This window comes from Macaca mulatta, chromosome 14 (genome assembly GCF_049350105.2).
Source record: "Macaca mulatta isolate MMU2019108-1 chromosome 14, T2T-MMU8v2.0, whole genome shotgun sequence".
Taxonomy (NCBI): domain Eukaryota; kingdom Metazoa; phylum Chordata; class Mammalia; order Primates; family Cercopithecidae; genus Macaca; species Macaca mulatta.
The window spans coordinates 119,155,914-119,181,316 of NC_133419.1; the positions used below are offsets into that span (position 1 = coordinate 119,155,914).

At 39.7% G+C, this 25,403-nt stretch overlaps 1 protein-coding gene across 8 annotated transcripts in view; it reads left to right on the plus strand.

The window, feature by feature from the left end:
* KMT2A (lysine methyltransferase 2A) overlaps positions 1 to 25,403 on the plus strand; it is a 90,836-nt gene that overhangs the window by 41,539 nt on the left and 23,894 nt on the right. For 6 of the 8 annotated variants that reach the window (XM_077964388.1, XM_077964393.1, XM_077964394.1 and 3 more), the window contains 22 exons: positions 348 to 525; positions 1,701 to 1,935; positions 4,176 to 4,240; positions 5,724 to 6,101; positions 6,421 to 6,494; positions 7,885 to 8,016; positions 8,564 to 8,677; positions 12,005 to 12,151; positions 13,144 to 13,239; positions 13,481 to 13,601; positions 14,545 to 14,667; positions 15,393 to 15,577; positions 16,404 to 16,577; positions 17,619 to 17,729; positions 18,025 to 18,098; positions 19,009 to 19,202; positions 19,568 to 19,674; positions 21,186 to 21,323; positions 21,591 to 21,749; positions 22,529 to 22,646; positions 23,061 to 23,139; positions 24,837 to 24,997. In XM_077964388.1, coding sequence (XP_077820514.1) covers positions 348 to 525; positions 1,701 to 1,935; positions 4,176 to 4,240; positions 5,724 to 6,101; positions 6,421 to 6,494; positions 7,885 to 8,016; positions 8,564 to 8,677; positions 12,005 to 12,151; positions 13,144 to 13,239; positions 13,481 to 13,601; positions 14,545 to 14,667; positions 15,393 to 15,577; positions 16,404 to 16,577; positions 17,619 to 17,729; positions 18,025 to 18,098; positions 19,009 to 19,202; positions 19,568 to 19,674; positions 21,186 to 21,323; positions 21,591 to 21,749; positions 22,529 to 22,646; positions 23,061 to 23,139; positions 24,837 to 24,997 — 3,163 coding nt within the window. The remainder of the gene's footprint in view (positions 1 to 347; positions 526 to 1,700; positions 1,936 to 4,175; positions 4,241 to 5,723; positions 6,102 to 6,420; positions 6,495 to 7,884; positions 8,017 to 8,563; positions 8,678 to 12,004; positions 12,152 to 13,143; positions 13,240 to 13,480; positions 13,602 to 14,544; positions 14,668 to 15,392; positions 15,578 to 16,403; positions 16,578 to 17,618; positions 17,730 to 18,024; positions 18,099 to 19,008; positions 19,203 to 19,567; positions 19,675 to 21,185; positions 21,324 to 21,590; positions 21,750 to 22,528; positions 22,647 to 23,060; positions 23,140 to 24,836; positions 24,998 to 25,403) is intronic. The other 2 variants (XM_077964389.1, XM_077964391.1) reach the window with 1 other exon arrangement.

The following is a 25,403-nucleotide window of genomic DNA, read 5'->3' on the forward strand; positions in this document are numbered from 1 at the left end:
AGCTAGAATTACAAGTGTGTATTACCACACCCAGCCAATTTTTAAATTTTGGGTAGAGATGGGTTCTCGCTATGTTGCCCATACTGGTCTTGAACTCCTGGCCTCAAATGATCTTCCCACCTCAAGCTGTTTTTTATTTTTTGATTAGAGACCTTTTTTTTTGTGCTGCCAATTAGGATACGTTAATAGTTGATTTCTGTTTTGATGTGATTTATCAGCTGGGAATAATTAGAGTTGTATGTTTTGATTCTAAATCATCATGAAATTGATCAAGTATACCTCGGCTTCATTCAGTTATAATTTCAACATGTATGGTTGTTACTGTTTTTGGATTGCCTCATATTCAGGGTCAAGAAAGTGACTCATCAGAGACCTCTGTGCGAGGACCCCGGATTAAACATGTCTGCAGAAGAGCAGCTGTTGCCCTTGGCCGAAAACGAGCTGTGTTTCCTGATGACATGCCCACCCTGAGTGCCTTACCATGGGAAGAACGAGAAAAGATTTTGTCTTCCATGGGGAATGATGGTAGGTCAGGAAGGTCAACTTGGAGTCAGAACAGGCTTTTGATTTGTTTGTTGATTATGCTGGGGATGCCCAGTAGGCTCTTCATAGTTAGTCTAGGTCCTCTGAAAAACAGATGGCAAGAGGGGATTAAAAACATGAGGATTTTATTAAAGGAAATGCCTGAGAAGGGAAACGGGGAGGTAGCCAGGGAAGGCTGGGAGAGCTGTCAGACTGTGATGCCCGTCTCACCCCCATGAAGGAGAAGGGGAAGGAAGGCTAGAATCTTCCTAGACTGCTGTGCAGGTAAGAAAGGTTTAGAAAGCTGTCAAGGTGTCTTTGAGTAAAAGTGGACTGTCAGGGGAGTCTTGTGTCTCTTGGGAGCAGGTGGAGGAGTCACTCCTCCACCAAGTCACTGCCTGAAAGCCCATGGTAAGTGTGGCCTCTGCACCACTCGATTTCAGAGCACAGAAGCGGGGACCCAGGTCAGTTGTGCTTTCTGTAGTTGGAGGTCTAGGAGGCACGTTCTCATGGCTGCCATATAGTTCTTAAGTGCAGAGTGGCCACTCAAAATGAATTTAGAGGTTTGAAGAATCCTTAGAAGCATTTGGTTTCTATTCTTGATTTTAGATTAGACTGTTTTGTTTTCAATATTTGGAATTTTGCTTTCATCGAGACGCAAGTTGTTGGCTTTTTTTTTTTTTTTGAGACGGAGTCTCGTTGTGTTGCCCAAGCTGGAGTACAGGGGCATGATCTCAGCTTACTATAGCCTCCACTTCCTGGGTTCAAGCGATTCTCCTGCATCAGCCTCCTGAGTATCTAGGATTACAGGCATGTGCCACCATGCCCAGCTAATTTTTGTATTTTTAGTGGAGAGGGGTTTTGCTATGTTGGCCAGCTGGTCTCAAACCCCTGACCTCAGGCGATCTGCCCGGCTCAGCCTCCCAAAGTGCTAGGATTAGAGACATGAGCCACTGTGCCCGGCCAAGTTATTGGCATTTTTACACATTTAAATAATTATTTAAAATAGATTCTGAGTTCTGTATATAAATATTTTAATATATTTTATTTTTGGAGTACCAATTAAAACAAGGTTTGAAGGTATCTAATGATAGAAGGGGATTTTTGAGAACCTCTCCTTCTACTCCCAAGAAGGGATTCAGTACTCCCTTGGAACTAATGCCTCATTTCTTTAACAGACAAGTCATCAATTGCTGGCTCAGAAGATGCTGAACCTCTTGCTCCACCCATCAAACCAATTAAACCTGTCACTAGAAACAAGGCACCCCAGGAACCTCCAGTAAAGAAAGGACGGCGATCGAGGCGGTGTGGGCAGTGTCCCGGCTGCCAGGTGCCTGAGGACTGTGGTGTTTGTACTAATTGCTTAGATAAGCCCAAGTTTGGTGGTCGCAATATAAAGAAGCAGTGCTGCAAGTAAGTAGGTGTTTCACTCTGACATGTTGACCTCTCAACCATAAAGTTGCTTATTTATCCCTAGTTTGTTGCACAGATGCATCAGGACACTGAATGTGGTTGTAATTGAGTTGTAAGACTTGTTACAGTTAGATTTTGTGGTGTGGGCTGTTCTTAAATAAGAAATACTCTGGGGCCATGCTGTCATTAATAGAATGTTCTGCAACAATGGAAATGTTCTATTGGAATAGTAGACAACAATAATGGAAATGTTTAGTTCAGTGTGGCAGCCGTTAGCCACATGTGGCTATTGAGTGCTTGACATGTGATTAGTGTGACTGAGAAACTACATTGTTTACTTCGTTTAACTTTAGCCATGTGTAACTAATGACTACCATATCAGACTGTAGCTCTGGAGGATTCCTACTTAAAACCTGACAACTTTATGAAATTATGTTGACCCAACAAAATTATGACAATTCGGGAAACATTGGAGATACACTGCATAAATATCTGTGCTTTCCGACTGTCTCTTAGAATATTTTCGTGCACATGGAATTTTTTTTTTTTAAGAGACAGGGTCTTGCTCTGATACCCAGGCTGGAGTGCAGTGGCATGATCATAGCTCACTGCCAACGTTGAACTCCTAGGCTCCAGTGATCCTCCTGCCTTGGCCTCTCAAAGTACTGGGATTACAGGCATGAGCCACAGTGCTTGGCCTCATATGAAATTTCTGTTGGTTTTTTTTTTTTTGAGACGGAGTTTCGCTCTTTTTGCCCAGGCTGGAGTGCAATGGCGCAATCTCCGCCTCCCGGGTTCAAGCGATTCTCCTGCCTCAGCCTCTCGAGTAGCTGGGATTACAAGCATGCGCCACCATGCCTGGCTAATTTCTGTATTTTTAGTAGAGACGGGGTTTCTCCATGTTGGTCAGGCTGGTCTTGAACTCCCGACCTCAGGTGATCTACCTGCCTCGGCCTCCCAAAGTGCTGGGATTACAGGTGTGAGCCACCGCACCCGGCCGAAATTTCTATTTTTAAGAAGTTTTGTTTTAATTTGTATGGGTACATAGTAGGTATATACATTTATGGTATATATAAGATGTTTTGATACAGGCATGCAATGCATCATAATCATATGCAAAATGGGGTATCCATTCCCTTAAGCATTTATCCTTTGTATTATAAACAATCCAGTTACACTCTTTCAGTCATTTTTAAATGTACAATTAAATTATTATTGACTATAATCACCCTGTTGTGCTATCAAATACTAAGTCTTATTCATTCTTTCTAATTATTTTTTTGTACCCATTAGCCATCCCCTAATATGGAATTTTTTATGTTGAAATTTTTATTACTCTACTTTTTCTCCTTTTTTTAGTCAGTTTGTGGATGTACTTTTTGCCATCTGGGATACTTTATTTAAAGTAGATCAAGATAGTAGCATAAACAAATTTTGGTGATTGAGCATCTTGTAAATTACCTGGCACAAATAATAGGTATCAATAGATATTTGCTGAATGAGTGAGTGACATGAAAGTGATTAATATAAAGAATAGTTGGGAGAAATGCTACATTATTTACTTCAGGGGAGATAATTTCTAGGAGACAAGAAGTAGTTCTGTGCTTTGGTTTGGTCTGACCTTAAGCAAGAATCTTGTCTCAGTCTCATTAGTGGAAAGAAGTAAAGCAATTCACAGATCACAAAAAAGTACATGATAGCAAGATAAAGTTGTGCTAAATTTAAGAGTTAAAGTGGATTCAGTGCAATTGTAGACTTCAGATTACATTAGAATTTTATTAAATCTAAATTTAGGGGTGAAGTATATATCAAAGCCACCAGATTTAATTATAACATTGTAGTGGTAGACAAAGGAGTTGTTTGATAATTTTAGTCTGTTTTGTGTTAAGATTACTTGATGAATATTAACCTCATAAGAGAGTAGGACTGATGCGACTACGAGAAATACTGACTGATCACTTTGTGTGTAGTGCTAGTCAGTGTTGGATTACAAGAAATTTGAGTCCCATTTCAAAAATAATTTGATATTTGCTCCTTTTAGATCCTAAAGGTAGGTGAAATTGCTGATCCGGGGATTCAAAGGCTCAGATTTAATCTGAGTAATGAGCAGTCCTTTTTTCAGCTATAAAAATGTGAACCTGAATAAAGATTCACTGATTGTTTCAGGCAAAATGAACACTTGTTTCAGTGCTTCTCTTCTAAATTTAATTTGTTTCATGGTTTAATCCTTGTTTTCCTAGGATGAGAAAATGTCAGAATCTACAATGGATGCCTTCCAAAGCCTACCTGCAGAAGCAAGCTAAAGGTAGTGTTGTTAAAAAGGTCTTCCCCCAAATGTTCCTTGCTTAAATGCTGTGTAGTCGTATACATCCAGTAGAAGAGAATACTTTTTTTTTTTTTTAAGTGCAACTCTTTCGCAGGGAGTAGACTGTTGAAGCTAGGTAATAGGTACATGGGGGTTGATTGGACTATTTCCTGTATTGGGGGATATTTTTTAAATTTTACATAATAAGTCTTAAGATTTATATAAAAATTATAGTTCATTCTATTTCCTAGAGCAATTAAAGTATACCTATTTCACCTGATCAACTTAGCATTAACTTTCTTTAGCCTTTCAATGCTAACTTTTAGCTGCAGGAAACTGAGAATGTTGTGTCACGTTTCTACGCTTCTATTTTTTAAATGTATTTTTTTAACTTATTTTTAATTTTTGTAGATACATAGCAGGTGTATTTATTTACTTATTTATTTTTTTGAGACAGAGTCTCACTCTGTCTTTCAGGCTGGGGTGCAGTAGCATGATTATGACTCACTGTAGCTTCGACCTCCCAGACTGAAGCCATCCTCCCACCTCAGCCTCCCTAGTAGCCGGGACTACAGGTGCGCACCACCACGCCTGGCTAATTTTTGTAATTTTTGTTTGCAGAGACGGGATTTTGCCATGTTGCCCAGGCTGGTCTTGAACTCCTGGGCTCAAGCAATCCTCTCACCTTGGCCTCCCAAAGTGCTGGAATTATAGGCATGAGCCACCACTGCACCTGGCCAGCAGGTGTATTAATTTATGGGGGTACATGAGATATGTTGATACAGGCATACAATGGGTAATAATCACATCAGGGTACATGGGATGTCCATTACCTCAAGCATTTATCCTTTGTGTTACAAACAATCTAATTATACTCTTGTAATTATTTTTAAGGGTACAGTAAATTATTGCTGACTGTAATTACCCTGTTGTACTATCAAAAACTAGATCTTATTCACTTCTATCTAGCTATATTTTTGTACCCATTAACCATCCCCACTTTCCCCCTCAACCTCACTACCCTTCTCAGCCTCTCGTAACCATCATTCTCTCTGTCTCTATCTCCATCATTTCAATTGTTTTAATTTTTAGCTCCCACAAATGAGTGCGAACATGTGATGTTTGTCTCTCTGTGCCTGGCTTATTTCACTTAACATAATGTCCTCTAGTTCCATCCATGTGGTTTCAGATGATAGGATCTCGTTCGTTTTTATGGCTGAATAGTACTCCATTGTGGATATGTACCACATATTCTTTATCCATTCATCTGTTAATGGACGCTTAGATTGCTTTCAAATCTTGGCTGTCATGAATATTGCTGCAGTAAACATGAGAGTGCAGATATCTCTTTGATATACTGATTTCCTTTCTTTTGGTATATACCTAGCTGTGGGATTGCTGGATCATATGGTGGCTCTGTAATTCTATTTTAAATAAAATTATTCTCACTTATAGACAGATGATGTTGTTGTTTTTCCCCCAGCTGTGAAAAAGAAAGAAAAAAAGTCTAAGACCAGTGAAAAGAAAGAGAGCAAAGAGAGCAGTGTTGTGAAGAACGTGGTGGACTCTAGTCAGAAACCTACCCCATCAGCAAGAGAGGATCCTGCCCCAAAGAAAAGCAGTAGTGAGCCTCCTCCACGAAAGCCCGTCGAGGAAAAGAGTGAAGAAGGAAATGTCTCGGCCCCTGGGCCTGAATCCAAACAGGCCACCATTCCAGCTTCTAGGAAGTCAAGCAAGCAGGTCTCCCAGCCAGCACCGGTCATCCCCCCTCAGCCACCTACTACAGGACCGCCAAGAAAAGAAGTTCCCAAAACCACTCCTAGTGAACCCAAGAAAAAGCAGCCTCCACCACCAGAATCAGGTGAGTGCAGAGGGCAAGAAGGAATTGCTGAACCACAAGTACTAACAAAAAAGCACTGATGTTTCAAACAGCATTTGAAAGCAGGAAATGTATGATTTTAAGTCTTCAGTTCAAGAAAATCAGCTCTCTTTCTAACTATTATGTATAATAATAAACAAACAAAAAACCAGTTAAATTGGAGATATTGTTTTAATTTCCTGTTCGAAGCCTAGAGTTTAAATAGTTTTTTTTTTTTTCTAATGCCCCTTTCTTCACAGGTCAGTCAGTACTAAAGTAGTTGTTGCCAGCATCTGACTGCAATTTATTCTGAATTTTTTAGGTCCAGAGCAGAGCAAACAGAAAAAAGTGGCTCCCCGCCCAAGTATCCCTGTAAAACAAAAACCAAAAGAAAAGGTGAGGAGAGATTTGTTTCTCTGCCATTTCTCAGGGATGTATTCTATTTTGTAGGGAAAAAGCCTTATCCTTGACTTCTATGTATATGGCAGTGGAATTTCTTAAAATTAAGAAATTTCAAGTTTAGGCTTTTAGCTGGGCACGGTGGCTCATGCCGGTAATCCCAACACTTAATGAGGCTGAGGTGGGAAGATTGCTTGAGGCCAGCAGTTCAAGACCAACCTGGGCAACATAGCAAGACCCTGTCTTTATTTAAACAAAAAAACAAAAGAAGAAGTAGTTAGCCAGGCATGGTGGCGCTTGCCTGTAGTCCCAGGTACTCAGGAGGCTGAGACAGAAGGATCGTCTTGAGCCCAGGAATTCGAGGCTACAGTGAGCTATGATTGTACCATTGCAGTCCAGCCTGGGTGACAAAGCAAAACACCGTCTCCAAAAAAAAAAGTTTGGGCTTGGCGAGGCACGGTGGCTCACGCCTGTGATCCCAGCACTTTGGGAAGCCGAAGCGGGCAGATCACTTGAGGTCAAGAGTTTGAGACCAGCCTGGCCAACATGGTGAAACCCTATCTCTACTAAAAATACAAAAATTAGCCGGGTGTGGTAGTGGGCGCTTGTAATCCTAGCTACTTGGGAGGCTGAGGCAGGGGAATTGCCTGAACCTGTGAGTCAGAGGCTGCAGTGAGCTTAGACTGCATCACTGCACTCTAGCCTGGATGACAGAGCGAGACTCCATCTCAAAAAAAAAAAAAGTTTAGGCTTTAGCCTGTTTCTTTTTTGGTCTCTTCCTTGTTGCTTTTCCCTTCTTTGTGGCCCTGTATGTTCTAGCCTAGGAATCTGCTTATTCTAAAAGCCATTTGGCATAATTATTTTTTGACCCCAACATCCTTTAGCAATTATTTGTCTGTAAAAATCACCCTTCCTTGTTTTCACTATTTTTATTTATTATGGATAAAGAGATAGTGTGGTGACTTACATCTATAATCCCAGCACTCTGGGGGACCAAGGCAGGAGGATCACTTGAGGGCAGGAGCTGGAGACCAACCTGGGCAACACAGTGACACACAGTTGCTATAAAAAATTTAAAAATCAACTAGGCATGGTGGCATGCACCTGTAGTCCCAGCTACTCTTGAGAAGCTGAGGCAGGAGGATCACTCGAGCCCACGAGGTCTAGGCTGCGGTGAACTATGATTGTGCCACTGTATTGCAGCCTAGGCAACAAAGCAAGACCCAATCTCTTAAAAAATTTTTTTTTGAAGATTATTTCTCTGTTTATGTTGGAAACATGCTTTTTAGATCTATTAATAAGATTTGTCATTTGTGTTATTATCTGTTGCAAATATGAAGGCAAATAGGGTGTGATTTTGTTCTATATTCATCTTTTGTCTCCTTAGGAAAAACCACCTCCGGTCAATAAGCAGGAGAATGCAGGCACTTTGAACATCCTCAGTACTCTCTCCAATGGCAATAGTTCTAAGCAAAAAATTCCAGCAGATGGAGTCCACAGGATCAGAGTGGACTTTAAGGTAAAGGTTTTCAGTGACCGTAAAGTATATTGAGTGTCAAAGACGTTAAATAAAGAAAATGCTACTACCAAAGGTGTTGAAAGAGGAAATCAGCACCAACTGGGGAAATGAATAAGAACTCCCATTCACAGATAGGTTTAGCGCTGGGAGAGCTTTGGTCAGTGTTCTTAGGTCACTGTTTGTGAACTGACTGCAGAACATAGATAATGAAACATTCCTATCCATCCTGAGCAGTATCAGAGGAAGTAATTCCTTCACATGGAAAGTATCAAACCATGATGATTCCTTGAGTTAGCAAAACTGTAAGGGAAATTCAGTCCCAGTGTATCTTTGCAATATATTCGATATGAATTGAAAAAATAAGCGAGCCTTTTAATAGTCTGTGTCTGAGATTTAAACTTTCTAAAGCAGCAGTTATTTTTGGACTCATTGAAATGAAATACTCTGACATTCTGATGTCATACTAATTTTATGCTTTTCATCCTTATTTTCCATCCAAAGTTGTGTAATTGTAAAACTTTCCTAAGTGACCTTTCTCTCTCCACAGGAGGATTGTGAAGCAGAAAATGTATGGGAGATGGGAGGCTTAGGAATCTTGACTTCTGTTCCTATAACACCCAGGGTGGTTTGCTTTCTCTGTGCCAGTAGTGGGCATGTAGAGGTAAGGCATCCTGCTTCTTTGTACCCCAGGAAGTACACAGATTATTTTTCTGTGGATGAAATTACTATAGTCTGTTTTGTTGGTGTTTAGCAGGTACTATCCCCTGTTTAAACCAGCTAAAGAAATGTTTTGAAGTATTTTAGAGATTTTAGGAAGGAATCTGCTATTAGAGTAGCAAAGTTATTGAGAGTGAAAAGATCAATAATCCCATCTCTCTTAAATTCAGTCTTTATTAGAGTTCTGATCTTTCTGTTAGATGTCTAAATAAGAGAAAAAATTATACAGTGGTCTATTAAAAGGGATGCTGTTGGTGGTGGTTTTATATTGTATATCAGAGCCTCTTTGTCTACAAAGAGCTCTTACCAATTAATAAGAAAAAGGAATGATATCCAGAAAAAAAATAGGCAAAAGACAGAAATAGATAATTCACAAAATTAGAAATAAATACATGGTAGGTGGCGGGGGAGGTGAAAGGAGGGTGTCTGTTTTTTAGCCCTCTAGTGACCAAAAACTGGAAATTAAAGCATGATAAAAAAGAATCCTGAATAAATGGGGACTTTCTGTTGGTAGAAAGAAATATAGATTAGTTACAATCTTTCTTTCTGAGGGAATTATTTGGAAATATATATTTATCTTTAAAATAGGTATATCCTCTAACATAGCAATTGCACTTCAAATACTTATGGATATAAATAGATACATTGGCAAACCTGTAGATATAAAGTAGTGTTCATTTCAATATTGTTCATGATAATAAAAAACTGGAAACAACCCAAAAGTCCATATAGGAGCATGGGTTAAAATAAGTATAGGGCATATATAATGGCAAATATGAAGTCCTAAAGATGATAATATAGATTGATGTTATTAGGTTGGTGCCAAAGTAATTGCAGTAATAACATGGAAAGATGTCCATAACATATCACTGAGTGAAAAGAACAGATTACAAGATAGTATATAAAGCACAATCCCATCTTAGTTTGGAAAAGTGTTTTTAGAATATATATCTAGAAAACAATCTGGAAGGATTCATACCAAAATATTAAGAGTGTGGTTGGATTATGGGTGACCTCTATTTGTTTCTCTGTTTTTTTGGGTTTTTTTTAAATCTTTCTGAGTTTTTTTGCAGTATGTACCACCTTTACAATGAGAAAGGAAAAAGTGCACAATTTTGAATAGGAAGCAGTAGTTTGTCATTTATAAGGGACATATCCTACATCCTTTACAGTTCTTAAATTCCTGGCAGATACCTCTTTGGCTTATTACTTACCACATAAGATATGTATGCAAAGGTAGTAAAGAAAATCCAGGTCGGGTGCAATGGCTCATGCCTGTAATCCCAGCACTTTGGGAGGCTGAGGCAGGAGGACTGCTTGAGCTCAGGAGTTCAAGATCAGCCTGAGCAACAGTGAGACCTCATCTCTACTCAAAAAAAAAAAAAAAAAAATACCAGGCATGGTAGCATGTGCCTATAGTCCCAGCTACTCTAGTCCCAGCTACTTGGGAGGCTGAGGTGAGAGGATCACTTGAGCCCAGGAGATCAAAGCTGTAGTGAGCCATTATCACACCACTGCACTCCAGCCTGGGCAACTAAGCAAGACCCTGTCTCAAAAAAATAAAAAAGAAAAAAAAAAAAGAAAACATAAGAAAATCCAAGTTAGGTTGAAATCTGAATGTTGAGCAGTCAGTGAGACACAAACTAGGTAAGAAACTCAACCCTGCCCACTTGCCATTTGAAGTTATTACTAGCAAAATTACAAATTATTGCCTGGTATTCATTTACTAAGCAAATATTCTCTTAGTCCCTATTATGAACAACTTATTGTTCTAAGTGCAGGAGTTGCTTCAGATATCATTGAGACTGAGAATATTCAGTCTACAAGTTCCAGGGGTCTACTATATCTCTTTTCCCTCCTAATATAGTGCTTTGCACCCACATTTATGCCACCCACAGGTATAACTTATTTTTATAGCACCAGTCCTTCAACTTCTGGGATTAAACAGATTTCTTTTTCAGGGTATAATTGTTCTGATTTAAATTCTTTATAGTTGTACATAGCAATCTCACAGGATTCCTAAAACATGAATTAGAGAATAGCCTGCTGCCTGCACTGCACTCCTAAAGCATAACCAGTGCTTGATGAACTCTTCCAGGCGAACTTTTTAAACTTTTTATGTTGACATGATTTCAGATTTACAAAAAAACTATGAGTCGTACAAAGAATTCTAGGTACCCCTCACCCAGATTCCCTAAGTGTTAATATGTTTCTCTGTGTGTATCTCTTCTACAAAATAACAAATAAAATACATATACACATTTTACCTATAGATACACATTTGTCTAAAAATTTGAGAACAAGTTGCAGACATATACCATTTTACCTATAAATATTTTAGTGTGTATTTTTAAAAATCAAGGACATTCTTGTATTTAACCATGGTATAATTACCAAATCAGGAAATTAACATTGGTACATTACTATTATCTGATCTATAGGCCTTATTTAGGTTTGACCAATTGTCCCAATAATTCCTTTGTGGCAAATGAAAATTCTGGATTATCCTAATTAGTATTTTTGAAAATCCTATATCAATATGAAAATAACTTATTTCTAAAATTAGAAATGGAGGCTGGGCGTGGTGACTCATGCCTGCAATCCTAGCACTTTGGGAGGCCTAGGCGGGTGGATCACGAGGTCAGGAGATGGAGACCATCTTCGCTAACACGGTGAAACCCCATCTCAAAAAATTAGCCAGGTGTGGTGGCACGCACCTGTAATCCAGCTACTCAGGAGACTGAGGCTGGAGAATCGCTTGAACACGGGAGGCGGAGATTGCAATGAGTCGAGATCGCACCACTGCACCCCAGCCTGGGCGACAGAGTGAGACTCTATGTCAAAAAAATAAGTAAATAAAAATAAAAATGAATTAAAAAAAATAGAAATGGAAAGGACAAACCAGAGCTTAGAATTGTTTCGTATATTACAGAAAACGTTTAAACCCTCCCTATTTCCCTCACCCCACTCCTTTACATTCCCATAGCTCTTTGTTTATACCACTCTTAGGGCACTTAGCATGTTCTCTTAGATCTTGGATTATATTTACTTTGTTACTTTCTAATTCCACTGTTATTACCACTTTAGTACTCTGAATCTCCCACAGTGCCCAATACTGTACTTTTTTACATAGTCATTATAATGAATATGTATTGACTTAAATATATGCCAGTGGACTACTAAAACCCAAAGTATATAAGAAGGGTATGGTTGATTATGTTTTTCTACATATTATTTGACATACTTCTATCTTCCCATGTTCTTACTATAGTTTGTATATTGCCAAGTCTGTTGTGAGCCCTTCCACAAGTTTTGTTTAGAGGAGAACGAGCGCCCTCTGGAGGACCAGCTGGAAAATTGGTGTTGTCGTCGCTGCAAATTCTGTCACGTTTGTGGAAGGCAACATCAGGCTACAAAGGTACAAAACTTGGTAATAGAACTACAGCTGGACCTCTGTGTCAGTGGGTTCTGTATCCCTGGACTCAACCAATCTTGGATTGATTATATCTGGGAAAAAATTAGTAGTTGCCTCTGTACTCTACGTGAACAGACTTTTTCTTGTCATTATTTGCTAAACAATACAGTATAACAACTATTTACATTGTATTAGGTATGATAAGTAATCTAGAGATAATTTAAAGTATATGGCGAGCAGATCACTTGAGGCCAGGAGTTCGAGACCATCTGAGCTAACATGGTGAAACCCCATCTCTACTAAAAATACAAAAAATTAGCCAGGCGTGGTGGTGGTCACCTGTAGTCCCAGCTACTTGGGAGGCTGAGGCAGGAAAATCTCTTGAACTTTGGACTCAGAGGTTGCAGTGAGCCACTCCAGCCTGTGGTGCAGTCTGTCACGCCAGCCTGGGTGACAGAGTGAGACTCCATCTCAAAAAAAAATAAGTATATGGGAGGATGTGCATTTTCTTATATGCAAATGCTGCACCATTTTGTCTAAGGGACTTGAGCATCCATGGACTTTGGTATCCTCTGGGGGTCCTGGAACCAATCCCTCACGGAAATCAAGGGTGACTGTGCTTAGAGTATTGCTTTCTTTTTCGATCTCTATTTCTGTCTTCCAGTTAAGATTTTGTATCTATATTATTTCTCTTTTTGCTTAGTCTGTCTTTAGTATTTAATTGGGTGTCATCAGTTGCCTATTTTGTGTTTTAATTTTGGAACAATGGCAGAAAACATGATACTGAATAAAATTCCAAAAATAAGTCAAATCTCCCTAGTAAGAATGCTGATCACCAAGTGCCTTTGGCAGGAGTAAATAATGCGTGAGGAAATTAAAACTTACAGTTGTGTGCTCTACTTACTTGCCAGTAAATGTGAAATGGGGTGCTAAATAATAGGTGTTGGGTGAAGGTAATATGATGCTCATCATTTTGCCATTATATTTTCTTACAGCAGCTGCTGGAGTGTAATAAGTGCCGAAACAGCTATCACCCTGAGTGCCTGGGACCAAACTACCCCACCAAACCCACAAAGAAAAAGAAAGTTTGGGTGAGTTATACACATGATGCTCTTTTATAGAGAACCGTCCTGTGACTATTGGGCCTATGTAACTTGTATTACAAATATCTATGCTTGAGGATGTCAGTATGACAATCTTTTTGCCTCATTACTAGGAAATCATCTCAGTAGAGAAATGAAATCTATAAATGGATGCATTTGAGAACCTTTTAGTTAAGGAAAGATATTAAAAACAAGAAATTCCTGTTGAATTTATTTTCCTCTTTTCTAGATCTGTACCAAGTGTGTTCGCTGTAAGAGCTGTGGATCCACAACTCCAGGCAAAGGGTGGGATGCACAGTGGTCTCACGATTTCTCACTGTGCCATGACTGCGCCAAGCTCTTTGCTAAAGGTACCCAAAAAGCCAGTTTTGCCAACTTTCGGAGGTTGTACTTGGTGTTTTGGAGGTGAACTAGACTCTCTAGTGAAATGAAATAAAAAGTCTCACACATTATGTCAAGGATACCATTTAGACACATTTCCTAAGTTCCTGTTTAGAACTTAGCAACTAGAAATGTCTTGTTAGTTCATATGGGAAGTGTTAAGAGGACTTTTCATTATAACTAACCACAAAGAAATCCTCTAAGCTAGTATTTCCCAAAGTGTGGTATATATATTATACATTTGTTTATTTCAGAAGTGATTTTAGTTGGTACCCAAACATTTTCTTTTAATAGTTATATTAGAAAAAATATTAATATAACTAATACATTAAACCTATTATATTACTGACTTAGGATAATCATATAAAGTTCAGTATTTTAACTAAGATAAGCAGATCAGTTTGAAGAAGTTCATTAAGTAAAAAATAATAGAGGAGATCTCTGTATATAAAGAAAATTTATGAAGGTTATGCAGAGTACTGAATCTTAGGAAGTGCTCCTCTAAGCTCTAATATAAATGCCCTAGAAATAAGGAAAAAGCTTACATGTACTGTTTCTGACTTCCATATTGCCACTTCCTTTTAAATATTTAAATATTTCTTTCAAATGTGTGAGAAATTTCTCTCTTCCATTCTTTTCTATTGTTTTACCTTGAAAATCTACCTTATGACCTTTATAAATGAAAACTAGTAAACTAAAGAAAACTAGTGGCGTATGAAGCTTTTCTGTGAGTATTTGAGGGGTTCAGAATAATCTTGAGACTGCAGATATGTGAACATTCCACAGTAGATCCATGCTGGTGTTCATGATCCCAGAAGAAGATTTAGATTGGGTTGGTATATGCAAGTCAAGGGCCGTAAAAACACATATACGTGAGCCAAAGCACTGCTGTAAACTTTGCTTTGCTTTCAGGAAACTTCTGCCCTCTCTGTGACAAATGTTACGATGATGATGACTATGAGAGTAAGATGATGCAATGTGGGAAGTGTGATCGCTGGGTCCATTCCAAATGTGAGAATCTTTCAGGTACAGAAGGTTGGAGTCTTTTTATTTCAGTTTTCTTCTTTATAGGTACTACTGCATTTATAAGCCTCTAGAGCACTTTAAACCTAAAATTATGGTTGTGTTGTTATTTGAAATCTCTAAAGTTTTTTTTTTTTGAGACAGAGTCTTGCTCTGTTGCCCAGGCTGGAGTGCAGTGGTGCAATCTCCACTCACTGCAAGCTCCGCCTCCCGGGTTTACGCCATTCTCCTGCCTCAGCCTCCAGAGTAGCTGGGACTACAGGCGCCCGCCACCGCGCCCGGCTAATTTTTTGTATTTTTAGTAGAGACGGGGCTTCACGGTGTTAGCCAGGATAGTCTCCATCTCCTGACCTTGTGATCCGCCCGTCTCGGCCTCCCAAAGTGCTGGGATTACAGGCGTGAGCCACCGCGCCCGGCCTAAATTTATTTTTTAGTTTCTAGAATAAGCAGCATTGTATTACATTTGTGCTCACTTATCTTGAATATATGCCTTTAAGGTATTTATTTGCTGTCCTTTGTGGGTTCCATAACCTGATTCTCAATAACCAAATTCAGGATTGGTGTTAATTAATAATGCCACTTTTTGAGATCAATATGTGTGATATCCAGGAGGATATTAGAATCTTAATGTGGTGCCCAACATATGGCTTTATAGTAAGTTCAGTGGAATAGCTTCCTCTTCTTCCTCTCTCCCATTCTTCAGAGGACCTCATCATGGTAGGTTTTTGTTTTCTTAGATGAGATGTATGAGATTCTATCTAATCTGCCAGAAAGTGTGGCCTACACTTGTGTGAACTGTACTGAGCGGCACCCTGCAGAGTGGCGACTGGCCCTTGAAAAAGAGCTGCAGATTTCTCTGAAGCAAGTTCTGACAGCTTTGTTGAATTCTCGGACTACCAGCCATTTGCTACGCTACCGGCAGGTAGGCCAAGTCTCATTTTTTTTCTGAGAGCTTTTTCTTAGGTAGTTTTTATGTAGTGTTTCTCTTTTGTTTTGCTTCATTCTCCTCACTTAATTTTTAGTTACTTGTTGTGGCTATAACCATTAGGAAAATATTTAGAGCCAAGAGTAGGACCTTCTTTAGAGTAAGAAATGGGAAGGAGCTGTATCTCAAAGGTCTTGCTGTTATAATGAGAAATTTGGACTTTATACTCTGAACGTGATGGGGAGCCAGTGAAGCACTTCACCCAAGACAGTAACCTGATCAGAGTTGCTTCTTAGAAAATATTATTCTGACTGGAGTGGAGAAGGACTGGAGATACCTGAGCCTAGAGGCAGGATTCGTAGTTAGGAGACAGTTATAGTAATCAATTGGAAAAACACTTTCTGTCTATGTAAGTTGTGAACTTTACACATTTATAAAGTAGTCATTAGAAGAACCATATGGATCACTTTTAACTCAGAGCTAAGCTGCTGTTTTATCTTTTAATAGAGCTCCCTTTTTTTTAATAGGAAAGTTAGCTGCTTTCTATGTTATACTCAAAAGGAACTGAACACAGTTTCAGCTTCTTCATACTAGGTTTGGAAATTACCAAGAAAAGTTCCTAAGTTAGCCTAGCTAAGCTATTACATAACAGTCTCATTTTTAACTTTCCTTTTCTATTTGAGAAATCTGATTATTTTCATGTTCTTTGGAATATGAAATGAATATGAATCATTCAGTACCATCTTTATTAATTTTAATAGAATTTGCATGGACACCTTGGTTTTAGTGTTAGATAAAAGCAACATATCTTTCCTGGCAATAGGCTGCCAAGCCTCCAGACTTAAATCCCGAGACAGAGGAGAGTATACCTTCCCGCAGCTCCCCCGAAGGACCTGATCCACCAGTTCTTACAGAGGTCAGCAAACAGGATGATCAGCAGCCTTTAGATCTGGAAGGAGTCAAGAGGAAGATGGACCAAGGGAATTACACATCTGTGGTATGTTTCTACAGCGAGCCATCAAAATTTCTAGTGCCAGTGTAGCTTCCTTGGATCTGTGGGGCATGAGGCTGAGTATAAGTAAATTAAAAAATGATTTGTATTATATTTAGAAATGTCACATGGCTTTAGAAACCAAAAAATGTATGAGTTATTTTAGCTTTGTGTTTCAGAAGAAGGGTTATGATAGGGAAGGTAATGTCTTAAAATAGTTCTTTTATTTCACTTTCATCTCAGTTTTCTGAAAATTATTTTTATATTAAGAGGAAGCACTAACAAACTGTTGATGTGGAAAATGCTAATGTGAAATTAATTGGTTCTCCCTCCCCTTTTGAGATCAGATCTGAATAATGTGCCTTTCTTTATAAGATCTTCATTTGTAAATAGATGCCTGTTAATTTTATGATTTTAAGAATGTATAGGAAATGATCATTTATTATCTCATGGTCTATATTTGCTATTCTGTTCTTTATTATTATTTTTGAGATGGAGTCTCGCTCTGTTACCCAGGCTGGAAGGCAGTGACAGGATCTCAGCTCACTGCAACCTCCGCCTCCCATGTTCAAGTGATTCTCCTGCTTCAGCCTCCTGAGTAGCTAGGATTACAGGCATGCGCCATCATGCCTGGCTAACTTTGTATTTTTAGTAGAGATGGGGTTTCACCATGTTGGCTAGGCTGGTCTTGAACTCCTGACCTCAAGTGATCCACCCACATCAGCCTCCCAAAGTGCTGGGATTACAGGCCTGAGACACTGTTTGCTTATTTTAATCCAAATTAAAAACTGTGGACCTGCTTGGATAATTTATCATGATACAGCCAATTTGTTTGCATTCTTACCTCATTAGCCTGGCATCTCTTAATTGCCACAGGTTAATTGTGAATTGAATCTCAAAGGTCTCAGCCAAAGAGTATTATACCACATTAAAATAGGGTACGAGTTTTCTGTTGGATCTCTGTGCTGGATGATTAGGGAGGAAAAAGGAAATGGTTTTTAGAACACACTGTTTTAAGAATAATTAACATTTTGTTTTTGTATACAGTTGGAGTTCAGTGATGATATTGTGAAGATCATTCAAGCAGCCATTAATTCAGATGGAGGACAGCCAGAAATTAAAAAAGCCAACAGCATGGTCAAGTCCTTCTTCATTCGGGTGAATGATATTACTAATTCATGGTTTTAATGCTTACCTATAAGTAACTACCCTGTGAATACAATGAACTTATTCTCTTCTACTTTTTGCTTTGTCATGTCTATGAAACATCTTTGGTTTAATTTGATCCTCTGATTCTTTGAGAGGAATTTGGTGAGGTTGCCACAGTGGATGGATCTTTCCCTTGGTGGCCTGAAATTATCCTCATATTGACAGAGAAGCTGGTTTGAAGTTTTTTCATGTGGTATCTAAATGAATGTTTACATATTTACATTTTGTTTGTGTTTTATTTTAGCAAATGGAACGTGTTTTTCCATGGTTTAGTGTCAAAAAGTCCAGGTTTTGGGAGCCAAATAAAGTATCAAGCAAGTAAGTGAATTTAGCATCACTTTTTTTTTCTCCTCATTGGCTAGAAGTCTGAGAGTTCTCGTATTTCTAGATTGCAGTTTTCCTAAAGGTTTTAATACTAGAAATGAATTGGTTGAAATGCCTTTTCGGTGCTGTTTTGAGGACTACACTTAATGTTTGTTATAGGCAGTTGCCTTTTTGTTCTTTACTTTTGTATTTGTTTTATTGTAAGGAGCTTGGTTTAATTGTGACAAATGTACAATACATGTGTGATATAGCCATGTAGCTGGCCTTGTTATAAATGGGTTCTGTTTGACTGATAGTTCAAATGGTGCTTTGTACTGCTCTTGATTTTCCATATGTAAATTCTTTTGATTTGATTTGATTTGATTAATTTTTTTTTTTGAGACGGGGTCTTGTTCTGTTGCCCAGCTGGAGTGCAGTGGCGTGATCTCGGCTCACTACAACCTCTGCCTCCCTGGTTCAAGTGATTCTCCTCCCTCAGCTTCCCAAGTAGTTGGGACAACAGGCGGGCACCACCACGTCCAGCTAATTTTTGTATTTTAATAGAGACTGGGTTTCACCATTTGGGCCAGGATGGTCTTGATCTCTTGACCTCGTGATCTGCCTGCCTTACCCTTCCAAAGTGCTGGGATTACAGGCGTGAGCCCCCACGTCTGGCCTCTTTTGATTTTTTGATAGGGTTATCATTTGTTTCAGCAAGTTTAACCAAGAGTCATATGTTGAGATATTTTTTAAAATATTAAGTTCTGTGTACTTCTGCAGTTTTCCAAATGCTGTGACTTGTTCTTATATTCTGTGAATGGCTCGTACATGGGGCAACAGGTGATATCAAGAATTTGATTATTTTATACAGTTCTAGGTATACTGTAGGAGTTCAATAAATGCTTGTTGAATCAATTATTTTCAGCAGTGGGATGTTACCAAACGCAGTGCTTCCACCTTCACTTGACCATAATTATGCTCAGTGGCAGGAGCGAGAGGAAAACAGCCACACTGAGCAGCCTCCTTTAATGAAGAAAATTATTCCAGCTCCCAAACCCAAAGGGCCTGGAGAACCAGACTCACCAACTCCTCTGCATCCTCCTACACCACCAATTTTGAGTAAGCCACCAAAAGGAGCGTCGTCACCCATTTCCCTCTAGATGCAGACGATTGACTTTGTGAATCCAATTCACTAAAATTAGATATACTTGGCTATCAGAAAGGAATTTTAAGGTCATCCTTAAATGTAATATCATCATTAATTTTGCTTCACTTGAGGTGTTAATGAGGACTTGATATAAATACTCTTGAGTATTGTAACATAGATAATGAGATAGCATTACTCTGAACACTTTGAAAAGTGGTTATTTTATAGGCTGTAGGCTATGTAAGCTAATTGTTTTCTTTTTTCCTGGAAATCAGACATAGTATTGCCAATTTTAACTGGATCTCAAGGTATTGATGGGAGTCTTTTGGATTTCAAGGTACTGATAGGAGTCGAGAAGACAGTCCAGAGCTGAACCCACCCCCAGGCATAGAAGACAATAGACAGTGTGCTTTATGTTTGACATATGGTGATGACAGTGCTAATGTAAGTACTTTGCGACACAGGGCCCTACTTAATACATACCCCAAAAGAACTGTTTGTCCTTGTGTCCATACTTGATGACTGGGTGCCATTTATTTAATGAACTTACTTACAACTTACTAATTTATAACTTTTATTTACCTATAACTTATTAACTTGTAACTTTTATTTATTTGTCACTTAGTTCAAACTTTTATTTATTTGGCACTTGGAGCTTTTTAATGACTGATTTTCTTGATTAAAAGGTGACTGATTTGCCTTAAACCCTTGATGTCTAGTAATTTGTAATGGAAGTTCCTCAAGAATATTTTGTGCAAGTTAATAAAATCTAAGTTGCATATTAAAAAACTTATGTTTCATATAGGATAGCAGAATGGTTAAGAGCCCCAGTTCTGCCGCCTGCCTGAACACATTTCTGTGCTTAACTGCCTACTTACTGACTTTGGCAAGTAGTTTAACCTCTCTGACCCTCAGTTTCATCTTTAAAATGAAGATAATAATGCTTACCTCAGAGTGGTTGTGAGGATTAAATGAAATAATGTATGTAAAACCTTTATTTAGTGCCTGGCACACATAGTAAGCCTACAATTTTTTTAAAAAGTTTTGGTTTTTTGTTTTTTTCTTTTTTGAAACGGAATTTCGCTCGTTGCCCAGGCTGGAGTGCAATGGCGCGATCTCAGCTCACTACAACCTCCGCCTCCCAGGTTTAAGCAATTCTCCTGCCTCAGCCTCCCGAGGAGCTGGATTACAGGCATGTGCCACCATGCCCGGCTAATTTTGTATTTTTAGTAGAGACGGGGTTTCTCCATGTTGGTCAGGCTGGCGATCCACCCACCTCATATACCAAAGTGGTGGGATTACAGGCGTGAGCCACTGTGCGCGGCCAAAAACTCTTAAATACAGTCTGAGAGAACTGACTTTGAAATACAGTTTATAGACGTCAGTGCACATTTTTATAAACTTACCACCTATTGCTCTTTTTGTTTGTTTGTTTTCTTTTGAGACCAGGCCTCGCCCTGTCACCTAGGCTAGAGTACAGTGGCATGATCTTGGCTCACTGCAATCTCGGCTTCCAAGCGATCCTCCTACCTCAGCCTCCTGAGTAGCTGAGACCACAGATGCGCACCACCATGCTGGCTAATTTTTTGTTTGTTTTTGTTGAGACGGAGTCTCCCTATGTTGCCCAGGCTGGTCTCAAACTCCTGGGCTCAAGAGATCCTACCGCTTCAGCCTCCCAAAGTGCTGGGATTATAGACGTGAACCACCATACCCAGCTCATTTTTTTATTCTCTAGATTTGTAAAATAGTTTCAGTCTATGGAAAAAGTAATCTAGAAAAGAAGGAAGTGGAAACAGAGCAACGTTGCAAAATGAATTCTGATTTCTGTGTGCCTCCCTGCATTAAAGAATTACAGTTGCTTTCTTGAGGTTATCCTCACTGAAGAAAAGCTAATGCCGAGGAAAACCTCCTTTGGCATTATATTCTTTAGGAAAAAATAAATCTCTATTTTATAGGATGCTGGTCGTTTGCTATATATTGGCCAAAATGAGTGGACACATGTAAATTGTGCTCTGTGGTCTGCGGAAGTGTTTGAAGATGATGACGGATCACTAAAGAATGTGCATATGGCTGTGATCAGGGGCAAGCAGCTGGTAAGACCTTATGGGTAAATTTTATGCAAGGGATTCCCTCTCAGTTTCCAGATATTCTTCCTGTGGGTGAATATGGCCTCACTGATATTTTTCACAGTGCCATCAGGGTAGTTAGCCAACAAGTATTGATATACATAATTCAACAGACTACCAATAGATAAAATGAATTGTAGGAACTGCAGAATGGGATGAGTCTATAGAGGAGATGGTAAACGTCTTAAAACATCTGAAAATCTGAATAGGGCTCTTTTCTTTTTGGATTTTTAGAGATGTGAATTCTGCCAAAAGCCAGGAGCCACCGTGGGTTGCTGTCTCACATCCTGCACCAGCAACTATCACTTTATGTGTTCCCGAGCCAAGAACTGTGTCTTTCTGGATGATAAAAAAGTGTATTGCCAACGACATCGGGATTTGATCAAAGGCGAAGTGAGAGAGCTTCAGTTGCTTTTTAAAAAAAAAAATAAAGACTATTTTTTAGAGTAGTTTTAGGTTCACAGCAAAATTGACTGGAAGGTACAGAGATTTCCCATATACCCCCTGCACCCACATATGCACAGCCTCCCCCATTATCAGCATCCCCCACTGGAGTGGTGCATTTGTTACAATGGATAAACCTACACTGGACACATGGTTATTACCTTGAGTCCGTAGTTTACATTAGCTTTCACTCTTGGTGTTGTACATTCTGTGGGTTTGGATGAATATATAATGACATATAGCCCCCATTATAACATCATATGGAGTATTTTCACTGCCTTAAACATCCTCTGCGCTCTGCCTATTCACCCCTGCCTCTCCCCAACCCTGGGCAAACACTGATGTTTTTATTATCTCCATAGTCTTGCCATTTGCAGAGTTTCACATAGTTGGAATCATATAGCACATAGCCTTTTCAGGCTGGCGTCTTCTGCTTAGCATTTAAGTTTCTTTCAAGTCTTTTCATGGCTTATTTAGTTGCTTTTTGAATTATTTAGAAATTCAAAAGAAAAATACAAAAATATAGCAAGATGATAAACCGTTTTGCTTTTCTATTAGGTGTTCCTAGAGGCACTATCTCTTTTGGGAAATACAGAAGTGTCCTGCTAAGTGAAACAGAAGGATGCTTTTGAGATATGCTGTGTGCCTTCCACTCTGAGACAGTCAGGATCATGAGTATAATGTGCAAAGGGACAGCCTATTAACAGCTACCATGGGTTTTATTTAAGGTGGTTCCTGAGAATGGATTTGAAGTTTTCAGAAGAGTGTTTGTGGACTTTGAAGGAATCAGCTTGAGAAGGAAGTTTCTCAATGGCTTGGAACCAGAAAATATCCACATGATGATTGGTATGACCTAGCCTTGGTTATTGGGGAAGGCTGTATATATCATTGGGGAAATTTCTGGTTATAAATTTCAGTTATAAAATGACCCTCAGTGTGGTATCTCACGCCTGTAATCCCAGCACTTTGGGAAGCTGAGGCGGGCAGATCACTGGAGGTCAGGAGTTGGAGACCAGCCTGGCCAATGTGGCGAAACCCCATCTGTACTAAAAAAAATTAGCTGGGAGTGGTGGTGCATGCCTGTAATCCCAGCTACTTGGGAGGCTGAGGCATAGGAATCACTTGAACCCCGGAGGCAGAGGCTGCAGTGAGCTGAGATTGCACCACTGCACTCCAGCCTGGGCGATAGAGTGAGACTCTCTCAAAAAAATAAAATGACACTCATTATCTCCTCTAATCAGTTCTTCTTTCCTTGGTCAGGCTCTATGACAATCGACTGCTTAGGAATTCTAAATGATCTCTCTGACTGTGAAGATAAGCTCTTTCCTATTGGATATCAGTAAGTAGCACTATAAAGAGAAGACAGCAGCCCCACAACCTGAATACACTGAAGGTCATTAAATGTAGAGGCATACTTGTTAGCTACTTTAAACTGCTACTAAGAGTTAATTACTTAGTTTGCTAGTTCTCTGATTCATCTGCTTGTAGATTGGGACTAAAGCAGCATTTATGTTAGCTGAATCCAGTTATTGAAGGAAAGTATTATTGACATCATTTCAGAATTACTTAAAACCTAAGTAGAAAACACAAGGTCAGTCTCTTAAGATTCCTCCAAATTGTCGGGTGTGGTGGCTCTCGCCTGTAATCCCAGCACTTTGGGAGGCTGAGACGGGCGGATCATGTGGTCAGGAGATCGAGACCATCCTGGCTAACACGGTGAAACCCCATCTTTACTAAAAAATACAAAAAACTAGCTGGGCGAGGTGGCGGGCGCCTGTAGTCCCAGCTACACGGGAGGCTGAGGCAGGAGAATGGCGTAAACCCGGGAGGCGGAGCTTGCAGTGAGCTGAGATGCGGCCACTGCACTCCAGCCTGGGCGACAGAGCGAGACTCCATCTCAAAAAAAAAAAAAAAGATTCCTCCAAATTACATTTATCTCCATTCAGGAGTGCAGATTGTTTTCATGGATAAAACAGCTCATGCCCTGTTCCCAACTTTACATTTTATAAGTCCTTCTAAAACTATAAATCCCCACAATAATGATCAAAATTTTCAATAAGAATTTATAATCTTAGGCCGGGCACGGTGGCTCGCGCCTGTAATCCCAGCACTTTGGGAGGCCGAGGCAGGCGGATCACGAGGTCAGGAGATCGAGACCATCCTGGCAAACACGGTGAAACCCTGTCTCTATTAAAAATACAAAAAATTAGCCGGGCGTGGTGGCTGGCACCTGTAGTCCCAGCTACTCGGGAGGCTGAGGCAGGAGAGTGGCGAGAACCTGGGAGGCGGAGCTTGCAGTGAGCCAAGATCCGGCCACTGCACTCCAGCCTGGGCGACAGAGCAAGACTCCGTCTCAAAAAAAAGAAAAAAAAAAAAAAAGAATTTATAATCTTACCTATATGAAGCAAGTTGTTAAAATGTCTAACAAGCTAACAATACAAGTTCAAAATTCCCCTTCTACCGCTCTCGCGTTGGAGTCTCATTCTGCAATATATGCTCCAACTTACTCTATTCCTATTCCGATGACACAGTCTGTGCTCCACATTTAGCTGGCAGCTTGTCACACAAACCAGACTCCACTAGCATTCAGCAAATTTGAAGCAGTTACATTTCTCTTGTCTCATGGGGCTTTTCTCCCAAAGGAAACACCACAGGTTTGCCCTTTGTTTTATTTTCGGACCATACTTTGTATACATTGTAAGGCGGTAGTTCTGTCCTGAAGGCCAAAACCAATTTTTGTAGTAGTTAATATTTTTCTTTCTCTTGCTTTTAGGATATTTTACTATATTTGGTGCCTGCTTATGGTATAAGAAAAAAAGATCTTAGGCTATTTTCTGAGAGGCTAAGAAAAACCAAGGACTTCAAAAAGCTTGGAACAACCTAACTAGGGGAATCTGTACTAAGAACCCATGAAATAAAGCTAAATTCTGTAATTAAAAGGACCAGGGAACCTAGGATGAAGAGAGGTTTTGAAAAATACTAGTTTCTGTTTCTGTCCTCTCCCTTATGATGATTTTCCCAAATCTGTTTACCCAGGTGTTCCAGGGTATACTGGAGCACCACAGATGCTCGCAAGCGCTGTGTATATACGTGTAAGATAGTGGAGTGCCGTCCTCCAGTCGTAGAGCCGGATATCAACAGCACTGTTGAACATGATGAAAACAGGACCATTGCCCATAGTCCAACATCTTTTACAGGTTAGTCTTGAATCAAGACGGGACTTGAGGCTGGGCACAGTGGTTCATGCCTGTAATCCCAGCACTTTGGGAGGCTGAGGCAAGTGAAGCACTTGAGGCCAGGAGTTCAAGAACAGCCTGGCCAACATGGTGAAACCCCGTCTCTACTAAAAATGCAAAAAAAATAGCCAGGCATGGTGGCAGGCACCTGGAATCCCAGTAATTCCAGCCACTCGGGAGGCAGAGGCACAAGAATGACTTGAACCCGGGAGGCAGAGGTTGCAGTCAGCCAAGATCACGCCACTGCACTCCGACCTGGGTGACAGAGTGAGACTGTGTCTCAAAAAAAAAAAGAAAGATGGGTTGGAACTTGAATTCGATTCAGGGAGTACTATGATTGAAAGCTGGGGGAAAAGTCATTTACTTG